At 37.9% G+C, this 22,929-nt stretch overlaps 1 protein-coding gene across 2 annotated transcripts in view; it reads right to left on the bottom strand.

Moving 5' to 3' along the window:
* LCORL (ligand dependent nuclear receptor corepressor like) overlaps positions 1-22,929 on the bottom strand; it is a 96,086-nt gene that overhangs the window by 18,037 nt on the left and 55,120 nt on the right. For both annotated transcript variants that reach the window (XM_063135333.1, XM_063135332.1), the window contains 2 exons: positions 20,948-21,202; positions 9,848-9,935 (listed from right to left, as the gene is read on the bottom strand). In XM_063135333.1, coding sequence (XP_062991403.1) covers positions 9,848-9,935; positions 20,948-21,202 — 343 coding nt within the window. The remainder of the gene's footprint in view (positions 1-9,847; positions 9,936-20,947; positions 21,203-22,929) is intronic.

Here is a 22,929-nt window from a genome sequence, read left to right as displayed (position 1 = left end):
CTCTTTCTAAATACTCTAATAGCACAGCCCAGTGTGCTCTTCAGTATAAATTTTAAAAAAGCTTGTTTGAAAGGATGCTATGTAGTGCTGGAATATTTACTTTACATAGCAATCAATTGCAGATATTGCTGTGAAAAGATAGTCTTTTCTAAAAAACAAAAACAAAACTGCAGTACCATAAAAAATGTGTGTCCTTTAACTCCTTTTTCACAAAAATGTAAAAATAAACCTTTAAATGATGGGCTTCACCATTAACTCCAAAGACAGAAGCACCTATGTATTCCTCTTCTGGAACTCAAGCAGGAGTTGGCAACTTCAGACCGATTTCTGGGGGCCACACCCTTCATTGAAATGCCAGTGAATTTTCACTTTAAAACAAGGTGCACAAGGAGGTGCGTACTTCCAGAAGCCCAGGGGGATATGAATTTGTTTTAGAAATTCAGCTTTTTGGCCACAGCTGCCATGGAAATTCAACTTGGGGGTGGCGGGGGCTGCAATACAGGCTGCCCCCCCCTGCCCCACAAGGAGTCTACATGTTACCCACTCCTGATTTAAATAAATGGTAAAATCCTTATGGGTACCTACAAGGTGCAACTGTATTGGGACAATTTTATGAAGTTGAGTGCCATTTTAAAAGGTAATTGCATTACTGAGGCAATTAAATGTAAATAGCATCCAGTATGTGTGTGCATGTATTTTGATTTCCAAATAGAGGAGGCCCATGAAATTGGTGCAAATTTGTTTAACCTATGATTTAACCTATGGGCCTCCAGATGTTGTTGGACTGAACTCCTATCATCCCTGACCGCTAACCATGCTGAATGAGCAGATGGGAGCTATAGGCCAACAGTGTCTGAAGGCCCTCCCTGGCTTTATCTTAAAGCTATAAGGATCTACGTCTAAATAAGACTTCAGCTTATTTAGTGAATGTTCTTGCTGTCTAAAGAATATTAAAAACTTACTACTTACCTAATGATTAATTCAAACTGAAAAGTTAATAACCCATAGCAGAAAGTAAATAGAGTTTTAAGAACAAAATTGCTGAATTGCAATCTCAATCATTAATTCCTATCAATATTTGTAAGTAAAAGAAAATTAATTATATTAATATAATTCTGTTTCAGAAAAGTATGTATTTTCAAACATATCACCAAACTCTGAACATGGCACTAGGTATTCATATTATCAGTTTTCTATATTCAGTATTTACAAGCTTTAATCTTGTGGAATGCAGAAAAAAACATTTCAAGATTTAATATTATGTATATACTTTATCTTATCACTTGTAACATTAGTATTTTTTCGACTCCCAAGCGGTTTTGTTCTGGTCTAAAGAATACTTAATTTCTCCACAACTTTACACTATCTCAATCAGTTACTAGATTTAAAAAAATCTCCCAAAGTACAAAAACAGTTAAGTATTACCAAAGTTATAGAGCAGATTCTTATGGTGGCTCAAGCTTTTCTGAACAAGCCAGTCAAAATTCGGGCAATCAAAAGAGCTCTGTGCTAAGGCATATGTCTGAAGCATACACAAGGTTATAGGTTCAGCCCCAAATATCTCTAGCTATAACATCTCAGAGGCAGGAGGGCTAGGAAACACCTCTCCCTGAGACTTTAGAGAAATACTGCCAGTCAACATAGCATAGACAAAAGTGGTTTGGATGGACAATTGATCTGAATCTTTATAAATCAAATTCATATGTACATATGTTTATGTGCAATTGGACTAGCACCGCAAGGTCTGTTGATAGAAATAATTGGGTGTGAAACATGTGCTGTATAGAAATAAATCTTGTTATTGGTAGCTAAATTGTTCACAGCACTTTCTTTTAATGAGGTAGATGACCTTTTGAACGCTTTCAGTATCAAGTCTAAACATCTACACGTGCAGAGACAATCTCTTCAGAGGCCAGGAGTTAGCTGATATAATACAAACCTAAGACTATTGACTTGCACTCAGCGGTGCTGAGGGCAGATTCAGGTAGAACAAGGGAAGCAAGGCTCCCAACGCTATGTTTGTCGAACACTAATGTAGGGGTATTTGCATGGGAGAATCGGTAGAGAGGAGGGTTCACTCTTCCCTGCTGCTTTTCTCTTACATATGCTTCCCTATGGGTATGTATTGGTTTTTTTCCTCTAGTCAGGCTCCGAAACTGGAATTAGGACTGGCTGAGGGGAAAATCTGTTTGGAGGAAGAATTTGTTAGGGATAACTGGCAAGAATTGATTCAGTACCCTCAGCCCTTTGCTGATCCTCCCCTGTAAGTTCTAACCTGTTTAGAGAAACACTGTTTGACAAAATAACGTTCTGTCCTGCCTTAGATAAACCATTTATAGAACTAGGTCAACATGGGCAAGATCGCTTTCCAATGAGAAAGCCATGGAAAATCTATGAAATGTATAATCTTGCAAACCTATTGTTTCAAGATGTGCTCTATAAACATACATAGCCGATCTCAACAACCCAGTTCACCCATCATTGTAAACCACTGTGGGTTAATTCACTGGCAGAGATCTGAATTGCCTGCCAGCCACCATTTTTAATATGCAAGATGCGGTGGGGTCATGCTGTGGCTTGTCGTGTCATGCAAACCTGACGTGTGAGCCAGCCCAATATATTAGGCTAGAATAGAAGCAGGCACACGTGTATGAACATAAATAATTTCTGCAAGCATATGCATAACATGTTTTTATTTATATTAATATTAATATTTCAGAGCTCCCCATATAATGAGAAATATATTTCTCAAACTCTAAATGTGGAAGTGCACATAATATGTTTCATCTTATAAGGGAACCAACATTGAAAGAGGTTATCTTTGAAAAAGTGTATTTAAAGGTATGACTCCTCTCAGTGATGGAGACTGTAGAGACAGAATCAGAAGATCATGCATATTGGGGTAAATGTATAATGTATACATGGAATAATTTAATTTTTCTGTTGAATTTTCCAGCCTGTTTTCAAAGTACAAAAACTGAATCTCAATGTACATATAGTGGACATGCATAAATTAGGTTACACATGTAATAATGTTATATTTTTGTTCGGATATCAAAGGTAAATATTATTATTACATACTATTCCATATATGCATTATACACTTCCCCTAATATGTATCACTTCTTGATTCTGTCTCTACAGTCCCCAGTCCTGTATTCTTTTTCTCCACATGGTAGAAAAATGTTATAAAGCTATTCACTGCATTTCCATGAACAGAGTAATATGTATTTATTAATACAATCATGTACAAATAAATACGTACATTTAAGGAATACTGGAAATTGAGGTTGATTACAAATGTGATAGTGAATTGTAAAATATCTGCAGTTGAGAACTGGTAGAATATTACATTTTTATGTTGCTACCATCACTGAAATCTAACAAACCATGGGCACAATCTGTTGGGACGTTCTCCTGCACACATCCCAGTGAAATGATAGGAATCTGTGCAAAAGGAAAGTGGCCCATATGTGAAATGTCTTTCCTTGTGTGAAATGCTTGTGCTTCATTGTTGTGTGTAAAAATGCTATTATTATCTTATTACACCAGTGCAATTATGCCCATGGAGTCAATCAAATCAGCCAACATAAAGTATTTTTCTTTTTTACTGAATGAGCAAATCAATCACACATCAGTGTTGTAAATTTATGTGCAAAAGCATTGAAGTGCTTTACTAAAAATTACAACATAGAAACACATTAACAAATTCATACAATCAGATTTAGAAATATAACAACACAAAGAGGAAACAGAATTACAGTACATTTACAACACAAGACAAATACATGGAATTCATTAGAAAATATTGTAATAAATAATTCATGAATTATAGTGCAATTGATTTATGCATAAATAGAACTAATTGCCTAGAAATCAGTTATTAACAAAATCTGTCAAAAATCAAGGCAGCCACAGAGTTTTACTAAATTACTGCAACAATGGAAATACTGCAATTAAAAAAAAACACAAATACAGGTATTTGTACTGTAAACAACAAAAAAAATCAGTCTCACTAAAGTTAATATACAATTTAATTTAATATAAAATAGTCATTAGCTACCAGAAATGGTTTAAACAACTTTACTGAGCAGTAGTTCTAAAAACAGAGGCACTGTTTTTTAATATAAAATACTTGAGAAACATTCAAACAAGTAGAAAGCATGTAGGGTTTGCTTTCACCTTCATTTAAAAGTCTGCTGAAATATGAATTTTCAGACACTTGTCAATTTCTAAGTAGCAACTGGCAACTAAATTTTAAAAGTACTTCAAAATTATAATTTAAACAACCGTTTAAATGAATACATTAGGGATGGATAAGGGGAGTATGTATTTCCCTGCCTTTCCTCAGTTGTATAATTAAAGGTTCAGCCTATTCATTAGAAATAATTTTCTTTTTAAAACTCACAGGTTGAGCATTATCTACAAACTATCAAAAAATATTTTAATATACTATTTCTGGCCAAAAATAAATACAAGTACTAAAATGCTGAAAATTAATTATAATATTACATACAAAACTACCACTGTTAAAGTCAATAGCAAAATGATCCCTGATTTTATGAATCCTGTTACTTTTTGGTCAGGCCACCTTTTAAATGATATTAAAAGAGTATTGTAACTTGTCTTTGATATACATCTCTGACTAAAATCTAATATTGTCTTGAGAAATTAAAAAGGGCTGGGATCCAAGAGGCCCGGTGCACTAGTGGGAAAGCCAATTCCCACACTCAACACTGCTGCATTACCCGCCTTGCCCCACTGTGCACATCCACATACTGATTCTGAGGGTCCCTTAACCCTCAGGAACAGCTTTTGGGGGGAAGTAAGAAACTGCAGCAGCAAGACACAGTTGGAAAAGCTCAGATGTATGTGTGGAACACCACAAGTGGTCCTTTGGATCCTACATATGAAGTAATGAACTAAAAGTTCCAATAGTCCTCCAAGTAAAATTCTAGAAAGTTTGTGAAATCTTGTTATTTTGTTTTCTATTGGAGAAAGATACAACAAATTAGTAATTCTACTTCAGACAAAAATATGGCTTAGTTCTTTAAAATTAAAGATGACCTTGACACCTGATATTCGATGGTCTCTTAACGTAACTAATACAACATCTTTTTTAAAAAAGGATTTGTTTCCTAATACGCAATTGAGCGGAAGAAGGTTCAGCACAGATCTAGGAGGCCAAAATTACACAGTTTTGTTGCCTTTTTTGTAAGTCACTCCAATTTTAAAAAATTATTATGGACTGATTCTCTCCCTAGTTTATTATGAAACACTACCAATTGAGGTGAATGGCATACTTTAAAAATTATGAGATGTGAATTTAGATGTTATAATTCACGGAGTCTAAATAATGTAATGTTATATCAAATGTGAGTTAAAATGTGTTCCATCACACACATATGGGCAAAATAGATAAAGCTTCTGGAAATTGCAAGCTTCCCCATAAAAATCTAGTTTTTCAATGAAAAAGGCCATGGACGTCTTTATTTGTACGCAGATATGATTGAATAGTATAACCAAGTTACACTGTATATAAAATCCAATGGTTATGGTGAGGCACACTGCCCACACACAGAAGACTCCCCCTAGGCTCAAGGGAACTCTGTTGCTGTGCTTCCTCCCTCAGTCCACATGCATGTAGAGGACTATGTACAATGGACCATTTTCAGGAATTGGGAAAGGTTCACACAATCAAACCACCCATGGGTTGTTTGTGAGGCTCACATTCGCTCACCGGCTCCTGCTTTTGGAAATATCCCAGGAATTTCTGAAACAAGCCAGAATTTGAACCCATCGTTTGTTGTTTGTTAAACAACCCATTGTGCCAGGTCTGCATATCACACCAACAACCCAGGAATGGGGGTTTCCTGGATTGTTTCAGGAAGTGGATGTAAAGCAGAGGTGACAAATGTGTGGGAGGCAGCGTTATGCTCTGGCACAGCCACAGCTAACTATGGGTTGTTTAACCCAGAGTTAGCCATTACGTGTGAACCAGATCAGAGCGTCTCTTCCATATCTTCATAAAGCTCCCCACCCTGCCAACTTGGTCAAGATACACTAGCTCCACAGCTTGTATAACCTGACTTAATGGATGGTGGGGGGGTGAGGCTGCACAGAGTTATGGAAAGCGCAGAGAGATTTCCCATCACCCGCAAACTACGCTGGAGTGTTACCTGCACATTTGCTAGAAGAGGAGAGGAGAACAACACAAACCTATGAACCCTATCGGATTATCTCCAGAGGGAAGAATCATTCCCAATATGAATACTCTGAAGTTTGTTTGAAAACTGTAATCTAAAGATAACTGGTCCTCTGAGAGTCTATGAAAAGTTATATATCTAAAAGGAATTGCCCATTTTCCAAATAGTAACTATACAAAGAATTTCTAGTACTGAAAGTTCAAAACAGTTTCACTGTTTTGTATCTGTAATTCTATCAAGACCCTGAACTGCAAATTTGGTTATTAGCAAAGTGATGATGTATCGGCCCACCAAAATGAAAACCTGATGTTCATTTTGATAAACTGAAAAAGTTTTGAAATGTCACAGCAGCAAATACATTACTGTTATAGTGAGGTCTTTCAATAGGAGTGTTACACAATCCTTAAATAAATGTAAGTAGTCATAACACCAACTAACTAACCAGCACACTTAAATCAAAATAACCATTCTCAAGCTCATTCTGTGCACATTATGAACATGCTCTAATCTGCATTCCAACTTTCATCTTTAACCCTTACAAGTTAGCTTATTTTCCACACTAAAGGAAAACAGTTAAATTTTATGCCTTTAGTATTCCATCTTATTTAATAGTTAATCATTTCTATAGCTACACTAAATTTGTCAGTTTTCACAAGTATATATTTTGTAAACACCAATTTCTTGCTAAACCAACAATAAAATTATAAGAACCCAGTTTTATACCTAACACACACTTTTTAAAATGAAATGCTTTTATCTATATCAGATGTTAAGCTTTGATGAACTTTCTCTTCCATACAAAAGTCTGTGTTCAACTAATACTTCAGTTTCCAGGTTAAGAAACTAGAGCTGTCCTCTTTAAATTTCCCTTGATTTGTATATTTTCAGTTACTTGCAACTTCTGAAAATATTCCGAGAGGCATAACTCTCTTCAAAGCATCAATCGTATGTCCTTAATAAGATGGATTTTTGAATGGCTAGGGTCACTCTTCATCAGTAAAAAATAACGTTTCACATGACAAATACATGTTATTCCAAACATTTTATGCTAATGACTACTAAATAAAACCTGAATCTTTTTCACTTATTTGTACAAGGATTATATTAAATACAAACTATCACAATTGTGATCAATTCTATCATTTTGTCCACAGTGAAAACCCTGAATAAAATTATTTTTCAAAAAGGCATGTATGTGGTTTCTGAACTGTAAAATTTCATGTCTTCTGTCTAAGTGAACATTTATTTCTCATGTGTGTATGTTTACACACAGGCGTGCACACACACGCACATGCACGCACGCACGCACACACACGCACACACACAAGTTTCTAACAAATTAAACTACATAGGCTTGCTGCTATTTTTGCAGGTGCCAGTCCCTGAATCGGTTATATTAAACAACCCAGTGTCTGGTAATCGGAGCTTCTTCTTCGGCGGAGTCTTCAGTGTCCCAGATCTTTCTTTAACTTTGTATTCTAAAGTGCTGTGAGGTACCCCATATATTCCTTGTGCTTTGGAAACACTCATTTTTCCACTCATTACCATTGTGATAGCTTCCTCCATTATTTCATGATCATACTGTCGGTAGCGACCACGTTTTTTTCTTGGTTGCTTATTATCCTTGCCATCTTCTGTGGATTCAGAGGTGCCATCAACAATTCCGTTCTTAGTATTAAGACACAGAGGAGAGAGGTCCCCATGCAGAAAATAGGAGTCAACACTTGACTGAGTTACAGATGCAGAACATTCAATTTTGTTCTGCTTAGGGAGTATATTTTTCAATTTGTGAAGAGCTGATCCTTCTAAGACTGATGAGGTTTTGGAAACATGGTACATAACATCCAGAAGTCCAGCGCTATCAGGCTGTTGTTTGGGAACAGCGCTGATTCTTAGCTGAGGAATTTTTAACTGTACAGTTGGAGCTGATGTTTCATATTGTACACTTTCATTTTTTTCTTTAAATTGAGTGACCATTCTTTGTAGAGTTAACTGGTGGAGGTAACTGGAAGCTGTTGGGAATCTTAATTCTGAGGTTTCAAGTAGACTGAGTTTACTTTTTTCTGTGCGCTCTGCTTGAGCTTTTGCCCACAAGGCTACTTTTTGCAGCACTGCACAAGTTTCTTTACTGTCTTTATAAGAATAACTGTCATTTAAATCTCGAGTTTTGTTTTTAAAGGGTGCAGGCTTTCCTGCTGGTAAGGCTTCTAAGTGGAGAAGTAAAGTTTTTTGAGGTATGCCATAAAGTATGCCTGCTTTATTAATGTCCAGTGCTCCGGACTGAATGTCTTTCAACGCTTTTGAGAGCAAACCATCTGCAAACTCAGCACTTCTTTCCACATAGTCCTCTCTGTGTCTGTGGAGTCTCCTGGATGGATGGAATGAAACGATGGTGAACTGATGCATGAGAGACTCTCACACAGCTATGGAAGGGAAGGGTCCACTCCTTTATTATACTCCTTGCTTAGGTAACATCACTGCTTCTGATACTTTTAAGTCTTTGAGTTGTGGTAGCTATTGATTACCATAGCAAAAGTTACAGTTCTGGTAGGACCATGTGTCAAAATCATACCACAGCCTCTATAGCAGCCCTTCCAAGAACTTTAAATCCTAGCTCAGTATTTCATAACTTTCTCATCTGCTTGCAATTCCCTTTTGACAGATGCTTGCAGAGTAACGGTTAAAACTTTTCTTTACACAATTTAACATCCATTGAATGCCCCCATCCTAAAGGAGTTTTGTTAGTAGAAACGTGACGTTACCGCTAAACAAGTAATAAAAGAGTCAACCCCCGCATAGAAACTTTGTTGCAACTCTAGCAGAAAACATCTTAGACATCCAACTAGTTTTTTTTATTTTGCAATTAAAGACCTACTTATATTCTAATTTCTAGCAAAAAAAAAAATCAGTTTTTTTTTTAGATTGATAGATATAAACACAAGCAGATTTTAAGTCAAGGAATAATGCTAATGGGTTGTTAGTTGCTTTAAAAATACATTTGCAAAAAGCACAAGTGACAAAAAGGGCCAGCTATGGACTGAAGGATGCCAAAATTATAACATGTTATTTCACTCTTATTTCATTAAATAGTACACTTCAGCATATTAAACATCTATTAATAAAGGGGGATCTTAGCAGCATGACACACATACAAGAGGTAGAATCTAAATGCAAGAATGGCCATCAAGAGCTCTCTCTTTATTTAGGAAACAGTACAGATAATAGCTGTTTTTAACTTCTTCCTAAGTGAAATAATATATTAAAAATGTAATTTTTTTCCTTTGCCCCAATTGGAAAGTTTCTTAGTCATGGAGAATACATTTTCTTCTACTGCTTAAGTTTCCTGGTTTTACATATGTATATAAGCATTCAGTTCACTTTTAGTAACATGAACTAAAGTTTGGTGATTGTTCTGATAACTTTTCTTTAACAGAAAAAGTGAAAAACATAAAATGAAACATATGACTTATACACAAACACACAATTATGAGTGAAACTCTTTGGCAAAAGCAAGAGATAACTGTGTGTGCCCACATTTATTTTACACAAATCAATTAGATATATATTTTTTGCCTTCAAGTTTAAACATTATTTCCACTTACTATCGTTAAAGAAACCAGAATAATGCTTATCTTGCTTACCCAGACACTGAATTTTCAGAACACGATCCATCATATGCTGACTGTTCCAAGCTTGTCTTCTTTGTAGAGAGATCTAGCACTCCATCCCCTAATGGGATAACAACAACAACAACAAAAATGTAAGGATTATTTTGGAAATGAGGTTCTTTTGTAAAAGCAAGATTAACGTAATGTTACTTATACCGGAAATGTTCTCTCTGATTTTACAAAAGATCAAAATGCAATTATCAGCCACTGGACCACTGTGGATGGTCCAATGGCCCACCTAGGTCTTGTGGGAGCAGGTAACTTATGATGTCAGTACCACAGTCAACTAGAGTTCCCAATGTTCCTGAGGTGGTAAAGTGTACTGTACTATTTCAGACTGTGTGGGGGGGATGCCTGTTGAATGCTCCCACATGCTTAAAGACTTCCTTCAAGTAAAAATCTAATTCCTGCTGTGCTAGTCCTCTACTTGCAGGAATATTTTGCATGGGGGAACGTTTTAAAATGCGATTCCCCTTGTCCATACTGAAAGGATAATTTTATTTATTTATTTATTTATTTATTACATTTATATACCGCCCCATAGCCGAAGCTCTATGGGCGGTTTACAATAGTTAAAAATGGTAAACATTAAGAAGCATACAAAATTTAAAAAAACCATCAGAAACATAAAAACAACAGTATCCATTTAAAAACAACAATTCTGGGGTCCATTAGAAAACAAACTTAACGTTGTTAAATGCTGTTAAAATGCCTGGGAGAATAGAAAAGTTTTGACTTGGAGCTGAAAAGATAACAATGTTGGCGCCAGGCGAGAATAAGAGTTCATTCTACCATGTCATTTACTCCATGTGTAGCTCAGGCTAGGAATGGTCATTCTATATAATGCCAGGAGATTCATACTTTCTATCTTTTAGAAAGCAGAAATACCCCACAACCAGATAGCTCCAGAACATGTACTTCCAAGCTGAGTAAACAATCGTATTAGAAACGCAATGAGATGATTGAGAACAACTTATCAGTCATCATATGGTCTGATACAATAATTACATGGCAGTGGTGCACGAGTGTGGAATCATTTGCAGGTTAGATAAGCAGTGTCAAATTTTATAGGTGGTTTTCATATTTGAAATCTTACTTTTTAATACACAAATTAAATATGGTGTATAAAACTTGTTCCAGAGGTTGAATAAGAGGTGCACATTGCAAAATGTTACCTCTAAAATGATGAAAAGGACCTTTTTACAAAATCCCATCCTAGAGAAGAGCAGTTATGATAAATATATTGCAAAATGAAATTGTTGCAACTATATATTGACATTTCTTAGCAGAGGGTATGCAGATACCCAACAATTTCAAAGTAGCTCTGATGGAACTGTAAAGGGAATCATCTGAAGAGAAACCAAACAGAATCTCTCTCTCTCTAACATTCAGTATTAATAATGACTTGGAAATGTCTAATAAATCCCCAATTCCAATTATGATGAATTACTTTGTGGTAGTTGCTATTTAAAATTAGTAAAAAGATGGAGGAAAATTATATTGCATTTTATGTAGCTTTATTTAACAATTCCTAGTAATTTACAACCAATTTCTGTAATATGCAGAAGTATAAATTTTCTATGCAGGAAATACCGTCTAATAGAACTTAGAATTCTCCTAAGAGGTTTCTATGTTTCATACTCCTTTCTGACCATTGGAGTCAGACAGGAAATTTAATTGGTATGTCATTGATATGTATTTAAAGTACAGCAATATGAACATGAGTCACCAGTGTAGATAGCTGGTAGAAGGGCTAACTCAGTTCTGGGCTGCATTAGAAGAAGCATTCTATCAACGACATGTGAAGTCCTCATTCCTCTCTAGTTGGCACTAGGGAGACCACACCTGGAGTATTGTGTACGATTCTGGGCACCACATTTCCAGAAGGACATTGAAAGTTAGAACAGGTTCAGAAGAGGGCAACAAGGGTGATACAGGGACTTGAGGACATGCCCTATGAGAACAGGCCGAAGGAACTTGGGATGTTCAGTCTGAAGAAAAGGAGACTGAGCTGAGTCATGTTAGCAGTGTTCAGGTACATGAAAGTGTGCCACAGGGATGATGGTCAAGAACTATTTCCCATTGCCACAGAAATCAGGACCCGCAATAATGGGTATAAGCTCCAGCTACCTAGATTTGATTAAATATAAGGAAAAACATCCTCATAGTAAGATATGTACAGCAGTGGAATGGTCTAACTATGGAGGTTCTGGGTTCTCCATCTCTGGAGGTTTTTAAGAAGAGGCTGGACAGTCAACTCTCATGGATGGCTTAACTGGTTTTCTTGCATATTGCAGAGGGTTGGACTAGATGATCCTTGTGGTCCCTTCCAATTCTACAATTCTATGATACTCCTAAACAATTTAATTAATGCTATCTAATCTAACATTATAATAAACATAAATCTTTGAATGTGAATGTACATGTTCTATACTCCTTTATACATATAACTGTTAATTCAAGAGATATTCTAATTTTGATTACAAGTCTCAGAATTAACATTTTTTTAAATTCCCAAAAACATGTTTCAAGCCTAAAAGATTATAGAGATTATGTTAAAGATACATATTGCACAAAATGCTTTTGTTCAGAGGGCAAACCTTCTCTGTCATAAATGATTGCCTGTTCTTCTCCTTCTAGCTTTTTTAGATTTCTCCATCCATATATTCCTACCGAAATCTACTCCACTACATTGACCTGCAGGCTATCTTCGTGTATGAACTTCTACATACATAGCATTTATTTATTGTTTCTGTAAGTATTTTTACCCTGCCCTTCAAATAAATTTCCAGGAAAGCATACAAGAAAAGTTGAAAATGCAATAGAAATTAAAACAGCAAACATCTAAAAGGAGCAAAATCTATAGGAGAACAGCATAACATTATCAGCTGGCAAAGGTGAATGGTCAGAACTAGCACTCTAAATTGAGCCCAGAAATGGATTGGGAGACACTGAAGTTGACAGCACTGTCAAACGTAAATCTTTGCACTGTCTTTCAGAGTATGGCAATTGGGGGGGGGGACTTCTGTAGACATTTGGAATCTTGGGTATTAAGAAGGTAATAACATCATTTACGGACATATATAGTTCCAGTTCAATAAATGCATACATAAGCATCCATATTTTCAATTTTTATATAAGTGTATCTTGTCTAGTACCAAATGAAAACTACTGACCTATACAAGACATTGTGGGTATTTATTACAGGTTGAAGACAGTAGATTCATAATTGTATGTCACAGTTGAATGTATTTTCTTTGACTTAAATGAATAGAGTAGCACTTGTGTAAAATCTTAAAATCAGGAGATTTCTGAATGTCAAACAATGAAACACAAATGATTTGAAGCTACAGTTTGTCATGGTTCCAATTTTATTCAAATCTGAGCTATCTTGTCAAAAACTACAGACATTCTATATCATATCACTGATATGTCAAAGACGAGAGATAAATTAAAATGAAAGACAGGGCTCTAGAATTCGTTTTGCTAGCACACCAGAGTCAAGGGCTTTTCCCCATTTTGCGAACTTTCTCCCACTTTTGAATTCTCCATGAATTGCAAGGAATGTGACAGCACAAGAGCTCTCTGTCTCCCTTAATGAGGTTGCCTACTTAGAAGCACTTCCCTAGTATTGTATAGGCAAACTTGTGAAAAAGTTATAAAACCAACATACATACACTCTCAATCTAGCTTTTAAAACTTCTATACTTTTAAACTTTGTTCAAGGCAAATGCTTGAACAGGATGCAGAAATGAATAATTTAACCATGGCTGCTATACTCTGACATGCTTACTGTGCAGTAAGTTCCACTGAACTCAGAAGGGGGGAATTCTGAGTAAATACGGGACTGAATCAGCTTTGGTCGCCCTGATGGATGACCTTTATCGAGAGAGGGACAGGGGGAATGCAACCCTGTTAATCCTGCTTGATCTCTCGGCGGCTTTTGATACCATTGACCATGGTATCCTCCTGGATCGACTCTGTGGGATGGGCATCGGAGGCACTGTTTTACAGTGGTTCCAGTCCTACCTACGGGGTCGTTTTCAGAGAGTAGCATTGGGTGACCAGTCCTTGGCCTCCTGGCAATTGAGCTATGGAGTGCCACAGGGCACCATCTTGTCCCCAATGTTATTTAACATCTATATGAAGCCGTTGGGAGCGGTCATTAGGGGATTTGGAGCTAAATGCCATCAATACGCTGATGACACACAGCTCTATCTCCCTGTGACAATTGAATAAGGTGAGGCTGTGCAAGTCCTGGACCAGTGCCTAGACTCAGTAATGGGCTGGATGAGGGCCAATAAACTGAGACTAAATCCTGGCAAGACGGAAGCCCTGTGGGTGAGTGGTTCCCGAGTCCGGGAGACAGGCTCATTGCCTGTTCTGGATGGGGTTGCTCTGCCTCTGAAAGAACAGGTTCGTAGTTTGGGGGTACTCTTAGACCCGTTTCTGTCGTTAGAGGCTCAAGTAGCCGCCACAGCTCGGAGTGCCTTTTACCATCTTCGATTGGTTCGCCAACTATGGCCTCTCCTGGACAGGGATAGCTTGACCACAGTGGTACAGGCATTGGTAACCTCAAGATTGGATTACTGCAATGCGCTCTATGTGGGGCTGCCCTTGAAGCTGCTCCGGAAGCTGGAGCTAGTGCAGAATGCTGCAGCTCGGCTGTTGTCTGGAGCTGCCCCTTTCCAGCATGTAACTCCTCTGCTGAGGGAACTGCACTGGCTGCCTATTCGCTACCGGGCCAGGTTTAAGGTTCTGGTACTTGTGTACAAAGCCCTAAACAACTTGGGACCAGGATACCTGAGAGAGCGCCTTCTCCCTTACCAACCTGCCCAGTCACTGAGGTCATCCGAGGGCCTGCTCCTGGTGGTTCCACCTAGATCCATCCTCCGATTGGAATCCACCAGGGGAAGAGCCTTCAGCGTGGTGGCGCCCCTCCTGTGGAATTCCCTGCCTCTGGAGGTCAGACAGGCTCCAACCTTGTACTCCTTTCGGCGCCTCCTGAAAACATCTTTATTCCAAGAAGCCTTTCTTTAACATGCAGCCTTGGATTTCTGTGTTGTTGGTTTTTTTGCTTCTTTTTAAAAATTTTTTTAACTGTTTTATTCTGTTTTTATTTTCATTTTACCTTGTACACCGCTCCGAAATTTTTTCAATGAGGAGCGGTATATATTCTAAATAAATAAATAAAATAAATAAATAAATATGAAGTAGATTTCTCAGAAGACCCACTGAAATTCTGGAAATATTGGACCTGCAATATTTCAAATATTGAAACATTGCAGAACCAGCTACTTGACAATAGAGCTTGGCTAGTAAATCTAGCAACAATTTGTAGCCCCCTGTTGATAAATATGTTCCAGAGATCCATCATCCATGCATGATAGTATAGTTACTGATGGCTTCAAGAAATATCTACATCCATAGAATGCTTTCCTTGATTTTGGAAGACAACATACGTCAGAGTTGAATAGAATTTCTACCAGTTCTCCCACACCCTGTCACAGTATTCAAGAGTGAACACAACACTTACGAATTTTCAGAATTAACTAGAGGCAACTGAAACAGTTATGTCCTGGTATTTGTGAACATGTAGCAGTGAGTCTTCAATGCTTATTTTTCATCTGCCTGATTGAGCTGCAAAACCATTCTTGACTTTGGTAGCTACTTATTAAAAAGTAATTGCTAATGTGATACAAGAATTCTGCAATTGGCAGTATTTTTAGACATTTGACAACTATGTTCTGTTGTACAATGGCAGCACCAATTGCAAGCTGACGACCTCTTTTGCTACTTACAAGCTTGCAGGGCCTTCGCTCTTTCGCATAGTGTACAAGTGTGGAGATAAGCTTTCTCCCTCGACATCCCCATTGTTCTGTGCAAATCCTACTCTTATACTACTCATTGATGATACCTGGAATTAGGGCTATAGTTAAAATTGTTACCCCATCCATGGTGCTGCTTTAGTCTCCCTGCAGCTGCCAAGTTCCATTTGTTTCCCCCCAAAAGTAGTGTTTTTCTAAACAGTATTTGGGGCATGGGTGACCCCTGCCCACTGACCCCTGAATACTGCTTCAAGCAAGACAGCATTACAAAGTGCCATTCAAGGCTGTTTGGGCAAAAGAAAAGGACAGAACAGAGAAGAAAAGCAGTTGACAAGATCAGGGAGGCTACATTAGCACAAAATTCTCCCCATTCCTGAAATGGGAAAGAGGTTAGGTGGTTTCTCCCCCTTCTTTCATTCAATCTCCCTTGTCCAACTTTGGACCAAACTTCCAAAGATTTTTAAGTGCCTACCATTTGCCACTTGGATTGGCAGATTTTTCTGTTAACATAGATGTTCACACAGAAAAGTACTACTTGCTACTTGCCACAAACTTGTGTAGAACTTTCAAAGTCAATGCTTGTTTCCAACTCAAACATAAACAGATGACAAAATAAATAAATCAGCAAAAATGTTTTCACTTGCCCCTAACAGCATTATCCCTTCTATCTAGAAGTGATGTAATGGAATGAGACCTAATAATATTCGTGTTGACAGCTGCTCGTCAGACAATTACGCAGCAGTGGAAAAAATTGGACAATTTGAATTTAACTGCATGGTATCAAAATATATGGTCTGTGGCAGTATCAGAAAAAATAACTTATGACTTGCTTCAAATTAAAGGAAAATAAAAAATCAACATCGTTTGATGCCATATGGGGGAGATTCGTTCAATATGCAGCACAACTGGATGTACAACAATGTGTGCCTGCTTCAGCTCTGAGTATATGAACATTGTAACAACAAATGAAGGAATACAGCACGCACATATATATCTTTTTTCTTTTACTTTTTGTCTCTTTTTTCCTTTTAATTTTTCTTTTTATTTCGATTAAGCTTTCTTCCCCTAGTAGTTGTATCAATCAACCTTTTTTCTTTTCTTTTCTTGGTATATTATACATATCTATATAACTGTTGGTTTGATATTAAGTGTTAGGGGATTGTTTGTGCTCATTTTTTTTTCTGTAACACTTTAAATAAAATGAAAAATTTCCCAAAAAAATGTAATGGGAATGAGAAGGCACATTCTGTATTACTACTAAACATTTATTTTTTGTCTGCAGGGATGCAGTTATTAATCCGTCTAACAAAATGATGATTAAGACCTAAAGATTTTAATTCATATAATTCTGGATCAGATTTATTTTTAAGGGCATTTTAAAAAGCATTAATGTCATCTGTTACTCTTTAATACTCATTAATATATTTATAAAGCCAAAGTTAAACACTACTTAAGGGCACAATTCTATGTATGTTTAGTCAGAAAAAAATGTTCTATAGCTTTTAGCTTCTCAGCATGGCTGGCTGAGAAATGTTGGGAGTTGTAGGACTTTTTTCGGTCTAAAAATGCATAAGATTGCACCCTAAGTTGCACAAATTTCTTTGGAAGAATTGAAGACATACCTAAGTCACCCCCAGTGAGATCAATAGCTTGACTTTGGCTGCATCCTATCCTTATTTACATTCCAAAGACTTGATTAGAACTCCATAATGAATATGATTCATATGAAATATATATTCCTACTTTGATTTGTAAATAATGGCCAATTTAAGAGTGAAAAATTTAAAATAGATGATACTGAGTATTGTTCAAGGTTAATCATTTTGCCAGACTATCCTTTCAATCTTCATTTGCAACTGACAGCATTTTTAGTAGAAATACAGTAATTCAGTCTTGCAATTTGCCAGTTGCCTGCACTATGTAGTTGGCAACTGTCCATGGGCAAGCACCCTAGTGGCAAATCACATTGCCCTCTACAAGAGGAATTATCTTGAATTTCCCTATTATCATAAGAATAACTGGCCATTTAAGGCAGAAGCCACAGAACCTGATATGGTGGCTATGATGCTCTTGCTAAAGCTGCTTTGCAATGCTCTTATGTCCTGGGGATTTTTTATTATTATTATTATTATTATTATTATTATTATTATTATTATTATTATTATTTGCATTTTTATACCGCCCAATAGCCGAAGCTCCCTGGGCGGTTTACAAAAACTAAAACCATTCAAAGTGTAAAACAAACAGTATAAAAACATGATATAAAATACACATTAAACCAAATTAAAAAATACCATACATGATTAAAACATCATGAAAACATCCTGAAAACATTCTAAAATTTCACTGGATAGGCCTGCCGGAATAGATCAGTCTTTATTGCTTTTTTAAATTCTAAAAGACTGTCAAGTTAACGAATCTCCTCCGGCAGGCCATTCCACAGTCTGGGAGCAGCAGAAGAGAAGGTCCTCTGGGTAACAGTTGTTAATCTAGTTTTTGCTAGCTGAAGTGGATTCTTCCCAGAGGACCTGAGTGTGCGGGGCGGATTGTATGGGAGAAGCGATCCTGCAGGTAGCCTGGACCCAAACCATGTAGGGCTTTAAAGGTAATAACCAACACTTTGTACTTCGCCTGGAAACTAATCGGCAGCCAGTGAAGAGATTTTAAAACTGGTGTAATGTGGTCACCCCTAGGTGTACCAGTGACCAGCCTGGCTGCCATATTTTGGACAAATTGAAGTTTCCGGACTAGGCACAGAGGTAGCCCCATGTAGAGCGCATTACAGAAGTCGAGCCTTGAAGTTACCAGTGCGTACACTACCGTCTTTAGGTCTTCCAACTCTAGGAAGGGGCGCAGCTGGCGTATCAGCCGAAGCTGATAGTAGGCACTCCTGGCCGTTGCATCTATCTGGGCTGTCATTTGGAGCGGATCCAGAAGCACCCCCAAGCTGCAAACACAGTCTTTCAGGGGGAGTGTAACCCCATCCAGAACCGGTTGACACACCTCCAAACCTAGGTTATGGCCTTTGATAGCAAGCACCTCCGTCTTGTCTGGATTCAGCTTCAGTTTGTTTAGCAGCAGTAGAGATGTAACATTTCTGGAAATTCTGAAGCCATGGGGGTACGACAACACTTTTTTTTGATGGGGGTGAGGAAGTTCAGAAAAATGGGATTTTTTGGAAAATGGAAAAATAGAAGTACTTCCCCCCCCCCCCCGCCCCCAGTGTTCTTTACAGATACCCTCTTCCCACCTTGTCAGCACGACTTGGGCAGAAGGCGGCATTTGCGGGAATGGAGGAGGAAGAAATGACGCAACACGTGCATTGGGCATGTGTACAGTGTTAAGTGTGGGATGGGGGCAAGCCTATAAAGGCATGCTTTAGCTCCCCGGCCTCCTTCGTGGGAATCTTAGGACATCACAAGACGTTTGGTGCATCTGATGGTGATTGGCCAGTTCTGAGCCCTGATCCTCGATGGATCCTCACAACTCAGGATATATATCTTGCCTTTGGGGACCTCTCTGTCTCACCTACTCAGAGTTGCGTAGCTCCGAGCGGGGGTGACATGGGGTGATTCCCCCAAGCACGCAAGTGTAGCTCAAGAAAGGAGCCGGGTTTTACCCGACTCCTGGCTTGGCCGAGTGTCTCGCCCATAACACAGGCTAGTTGCCTAGAGAAAGGATTAATTAGATTCCCGCACTCTCACATGCAGATCCAGGGAGGGGTGAATTACCCATTTAAATAAAGAGGCCCTAGTTATCCCAAGCTCTGGTGACTGTGACGTTATTTCTGAACTTCTTTCTCTGTCTGCAAGTAAAGTCACTTTGTGGTTATAGGAACATAAGATGTATTATGTATAGCTTGGTTTGATCATCAACATTAAAATTAAAAACATTTAAAAGTAAACTTAGTGAATTTGTAATTATTGTCTGAATAACCTACGTTTTTAAATTGAATATAACATACTTGACAATTTTATAAGCAATCATGTACATTTTGTGTCTGACAAGACGGGGTTTCAGCAAGTAGTCTCTGAAACATTGGAATCATGCTTGAAGCTAGAAGAAGCAGGAAGAACTGGAGCAAGAGGAAGACTGGTGTACAGCATTTGTTCCTGTGGAGTTTAGGAAATCTGGTCTAAAGTTTATTTTAGAGAGCTTATTTAACTCAAGAAGACTCTCTTACCTATCAGGAATAGTAACCAAACATAATTAATTTAAGTATCTTTAAGCAACCTCAACCTTTTATTTGAAGAGTGACATTTTGGACAGTATCCACTCTGCCTCTGCTAAGTTCTGCTATGTTCATGGAGAGCCACTACTTGCACAATGGGGCTCTGATGCTTCTAAAAATAATCCCGAAAATTAACTGAATCGCTCATTTCCAAATTGGAACATGTCAGCAGTTATTTTTGGAAATGCCAAAGCCCTAGCGTGTGAGAGGTGAGTCCTGCAAGCACATGGGAAAAATACAATACGATTCCCTTGTGTAAATAATTTCCCTTAATAAAACATTTAAATTTTTGTTCATTTTGAAAGTAGTGGTGTTAATCCCATCATTATGTCAAAGGAACCAGGCTACTGAATTTCACTTAGGTATAGAGGGTTTATTTTGGAGATAGCAGTAAAAGATTTTATAGCTGAGGCAGTATTTCCTAACAGTAATGTTTATTTGGAAACTTTATTAAAGACTGTGGCATTGAGTTCCATACACTCAAGCCTCAAGCTTTACAAGCAAAAAAACAAAACATAGGTGGGATAACCCACATCTTGTTCTATTGCATGTGGTGGCAGTGGTGTGATAACTTACCATTTTTCCCCCCCTCACTTGATGGCTTTAGAACTACATTGCCCGTTACAGCGTCTAACCAGAACAATTCCAGAAACACAAGTCTATACAGGACAAAACCCAAACTGTCATTTTATTTATTTATTTGAAGTGTTTTTATGCTGCTCCTCGACCAAAAAGGCTCCCAGATGAGCTTACATAGAATTAATTAAACAAGACAATTATTATTCTTGACATACTATGTTCTCTAAATGTCTATTAGTAAGAGATACATTAGAAAAATAACCTTAATAAGGAATGGAACAAATAGCCATGCTTGGAATTTTACGGAATTTCTGGAAATTTTACATCTCTACATAAAAGTAATTAAACATTGATTCAAGACAGCTTTCAGATATATCATGTATTTCCATGAATTTCGTTTCCAATTACATCAAATAAATAACAAAAGGTATTTACCTTGCTGAGTATCCTGCTCTTGTGTTCGATTCACAGTGAGGTCTAGAGGGCTATCCTGTTCTTCCTGAATTGAATTTTCTGTTTGGTTCGTTTGGATATCTTTACGTATCAGACTTGTTTCAAATGATGAACCGTTTCTATTTTCTTGCATTTTACTACTTTTTGAAATGTATTCAATTGCAAATTGACGGATCATCTTTTTCATTAATTCCTGAGCAACTAGGGGAATGTTAGGATCACAGTTCTGAGGAAGATCTATGGAGAGATAACATCGCAATACACATATTAATTAGAACATTCACCTTTATTTTATTACCTTCCTGTAACAAGATTAAATGGTCCAATATTTTTAAAATTTGCCACTCTTGGCTCTATAAAACACACTTATTTAATGCAACTGCTAATTCAACACTTACCTTTGAATTTACTCAGTGGTCAGTAAAGGCTATAATCCAAAGGGCTGAGCATAATCATACACAAGGGAACTGCATGTGCAGCCAAGATTTCTCTTTACACATCATGATAACATATACAGTGCTGAAGAGCCAAACTGCATGTATGCTTTAGGGTGGATTCCTGCATTGAGCAGGGGGTTGGACTTGATGGCCTTATAGGCCCCTTCCAACTCTACTATTCTATGAAAAAAAAATCTGTTTCTCCAGCTTTGGAAAAACATGCAGCAAACACAGCAGAGAAACACCTCAACTGCACGTGCAGTTCTCATGAATACACACCCTTCTCTCTTTTGGCCCATTCTCCAATATTACTTTGACTAGCACCAACAGCAGAAGGTAGCAGGAGGTGGCACTCTGTATAGATTGCAGCCCATGCATTCTGAATTACTGCTATCATCTGGGTAGGATATCCAGTTATTTTATTGGAAACACCTTCCCCTGCCATTCAAGAGAGTTTAGAAAAACAAAATAAAAATGAAAGCATTACTAAAAACAGCATGTCTATTAAAAATAGTTTAAACAGGAAATAACACAGGCTGAGCTTGCCAAAAAATCTTGCACATTTCCCACAAGACCAACAAGGTGGAATATTGCAATCCCTTTTAAAAACCTATGGTTCCCAAGAAAACTATGGTTGATGGGATAGAAAGCTGCTGAGAGATACAGGAGAACCCAAGAGGGTCACACTTCCCTTATCCATTCCCCAGAATAAGTCATCCACCAAGATGTTTCTGTCCGAAACCCAGGCCAAAAGACATTTTGGAATGGATCTAAATAATCAGTGTCCTCCAAGGCTGCCCAGAGTTGATGAACCACCATCTACACTAGGACATTGATCAAGAATAGTACATTGGAGACTGAAAAGGCCGGGTTGCTTTATAACCTGAAAAGGCCGGTAAGAGTCAAAACCATCTGCAGTTTGGAGGATCATTCCTTCTTAGGAAACCTCTTCCTCTGGAAGTTGGAAATTGTCTCCTCTGATGCTGCGGTTTCTGCCGAAAGTGTTGATGGTAACAATCCTGACAGAAGGATGGTCGAGGTTGAGACCATTGATGCTGTGGTAGAATATATGGTTGCTGGAAACCCATCTTCCTCGCCGTCGCACAAGCTTTCTGGACAGCATCGAGTGCGTCGTCGGTTTTATCATTAAAAAGGCCAGAACCATCAAAAGGTAGGTCCTCAATTTTCACCCTCATTTCCTGGGAAAGACCCACTGAACGAAGCCAGGCATGTCTATGCAAGGCAATGGCCGCGATGAGAGCCTTTGACCCGCAGTCAACCTCATGCTTCGATGTGTGAATTTGTTGGCGTGATAACTTAAAGGCCTCATTATGGAGGTGACTTGTCGGCCACTTGTAAGCCCAAGCTGGCAGAGGAATAAACCCTGCGACCCAGAAGATCCAGACGCCTTCCTTCCTTCCTTGTCTGTGGATGAAGCATGTTGATGCGTGGTTTTACTCTGGACTGCCTCTACAATAACAGAGTTTGGGGCTGGATGTTGAAAAAGGAGAGCAGCTTCCTCTTGCT

Source organism: Elgaria multicarinata, chromosome 10 (genome assembly GCF_023053635.1).
Source record: "Elgaria multicarinata webbii isolate HBS135686 ecotype San Diego chromosome 10, rElgMul1.1.pri, whole genome shotgun sequence".
Lineage (NCBI taxonomy): Eukaryota > Metazoa > Chordata > Lepidosauria > Squamata > Anguidae > Elgaria > Elgaria multicarinata.
This window is presented reverse-complemented; position numbering and strand designations above follow the sequence as displayed.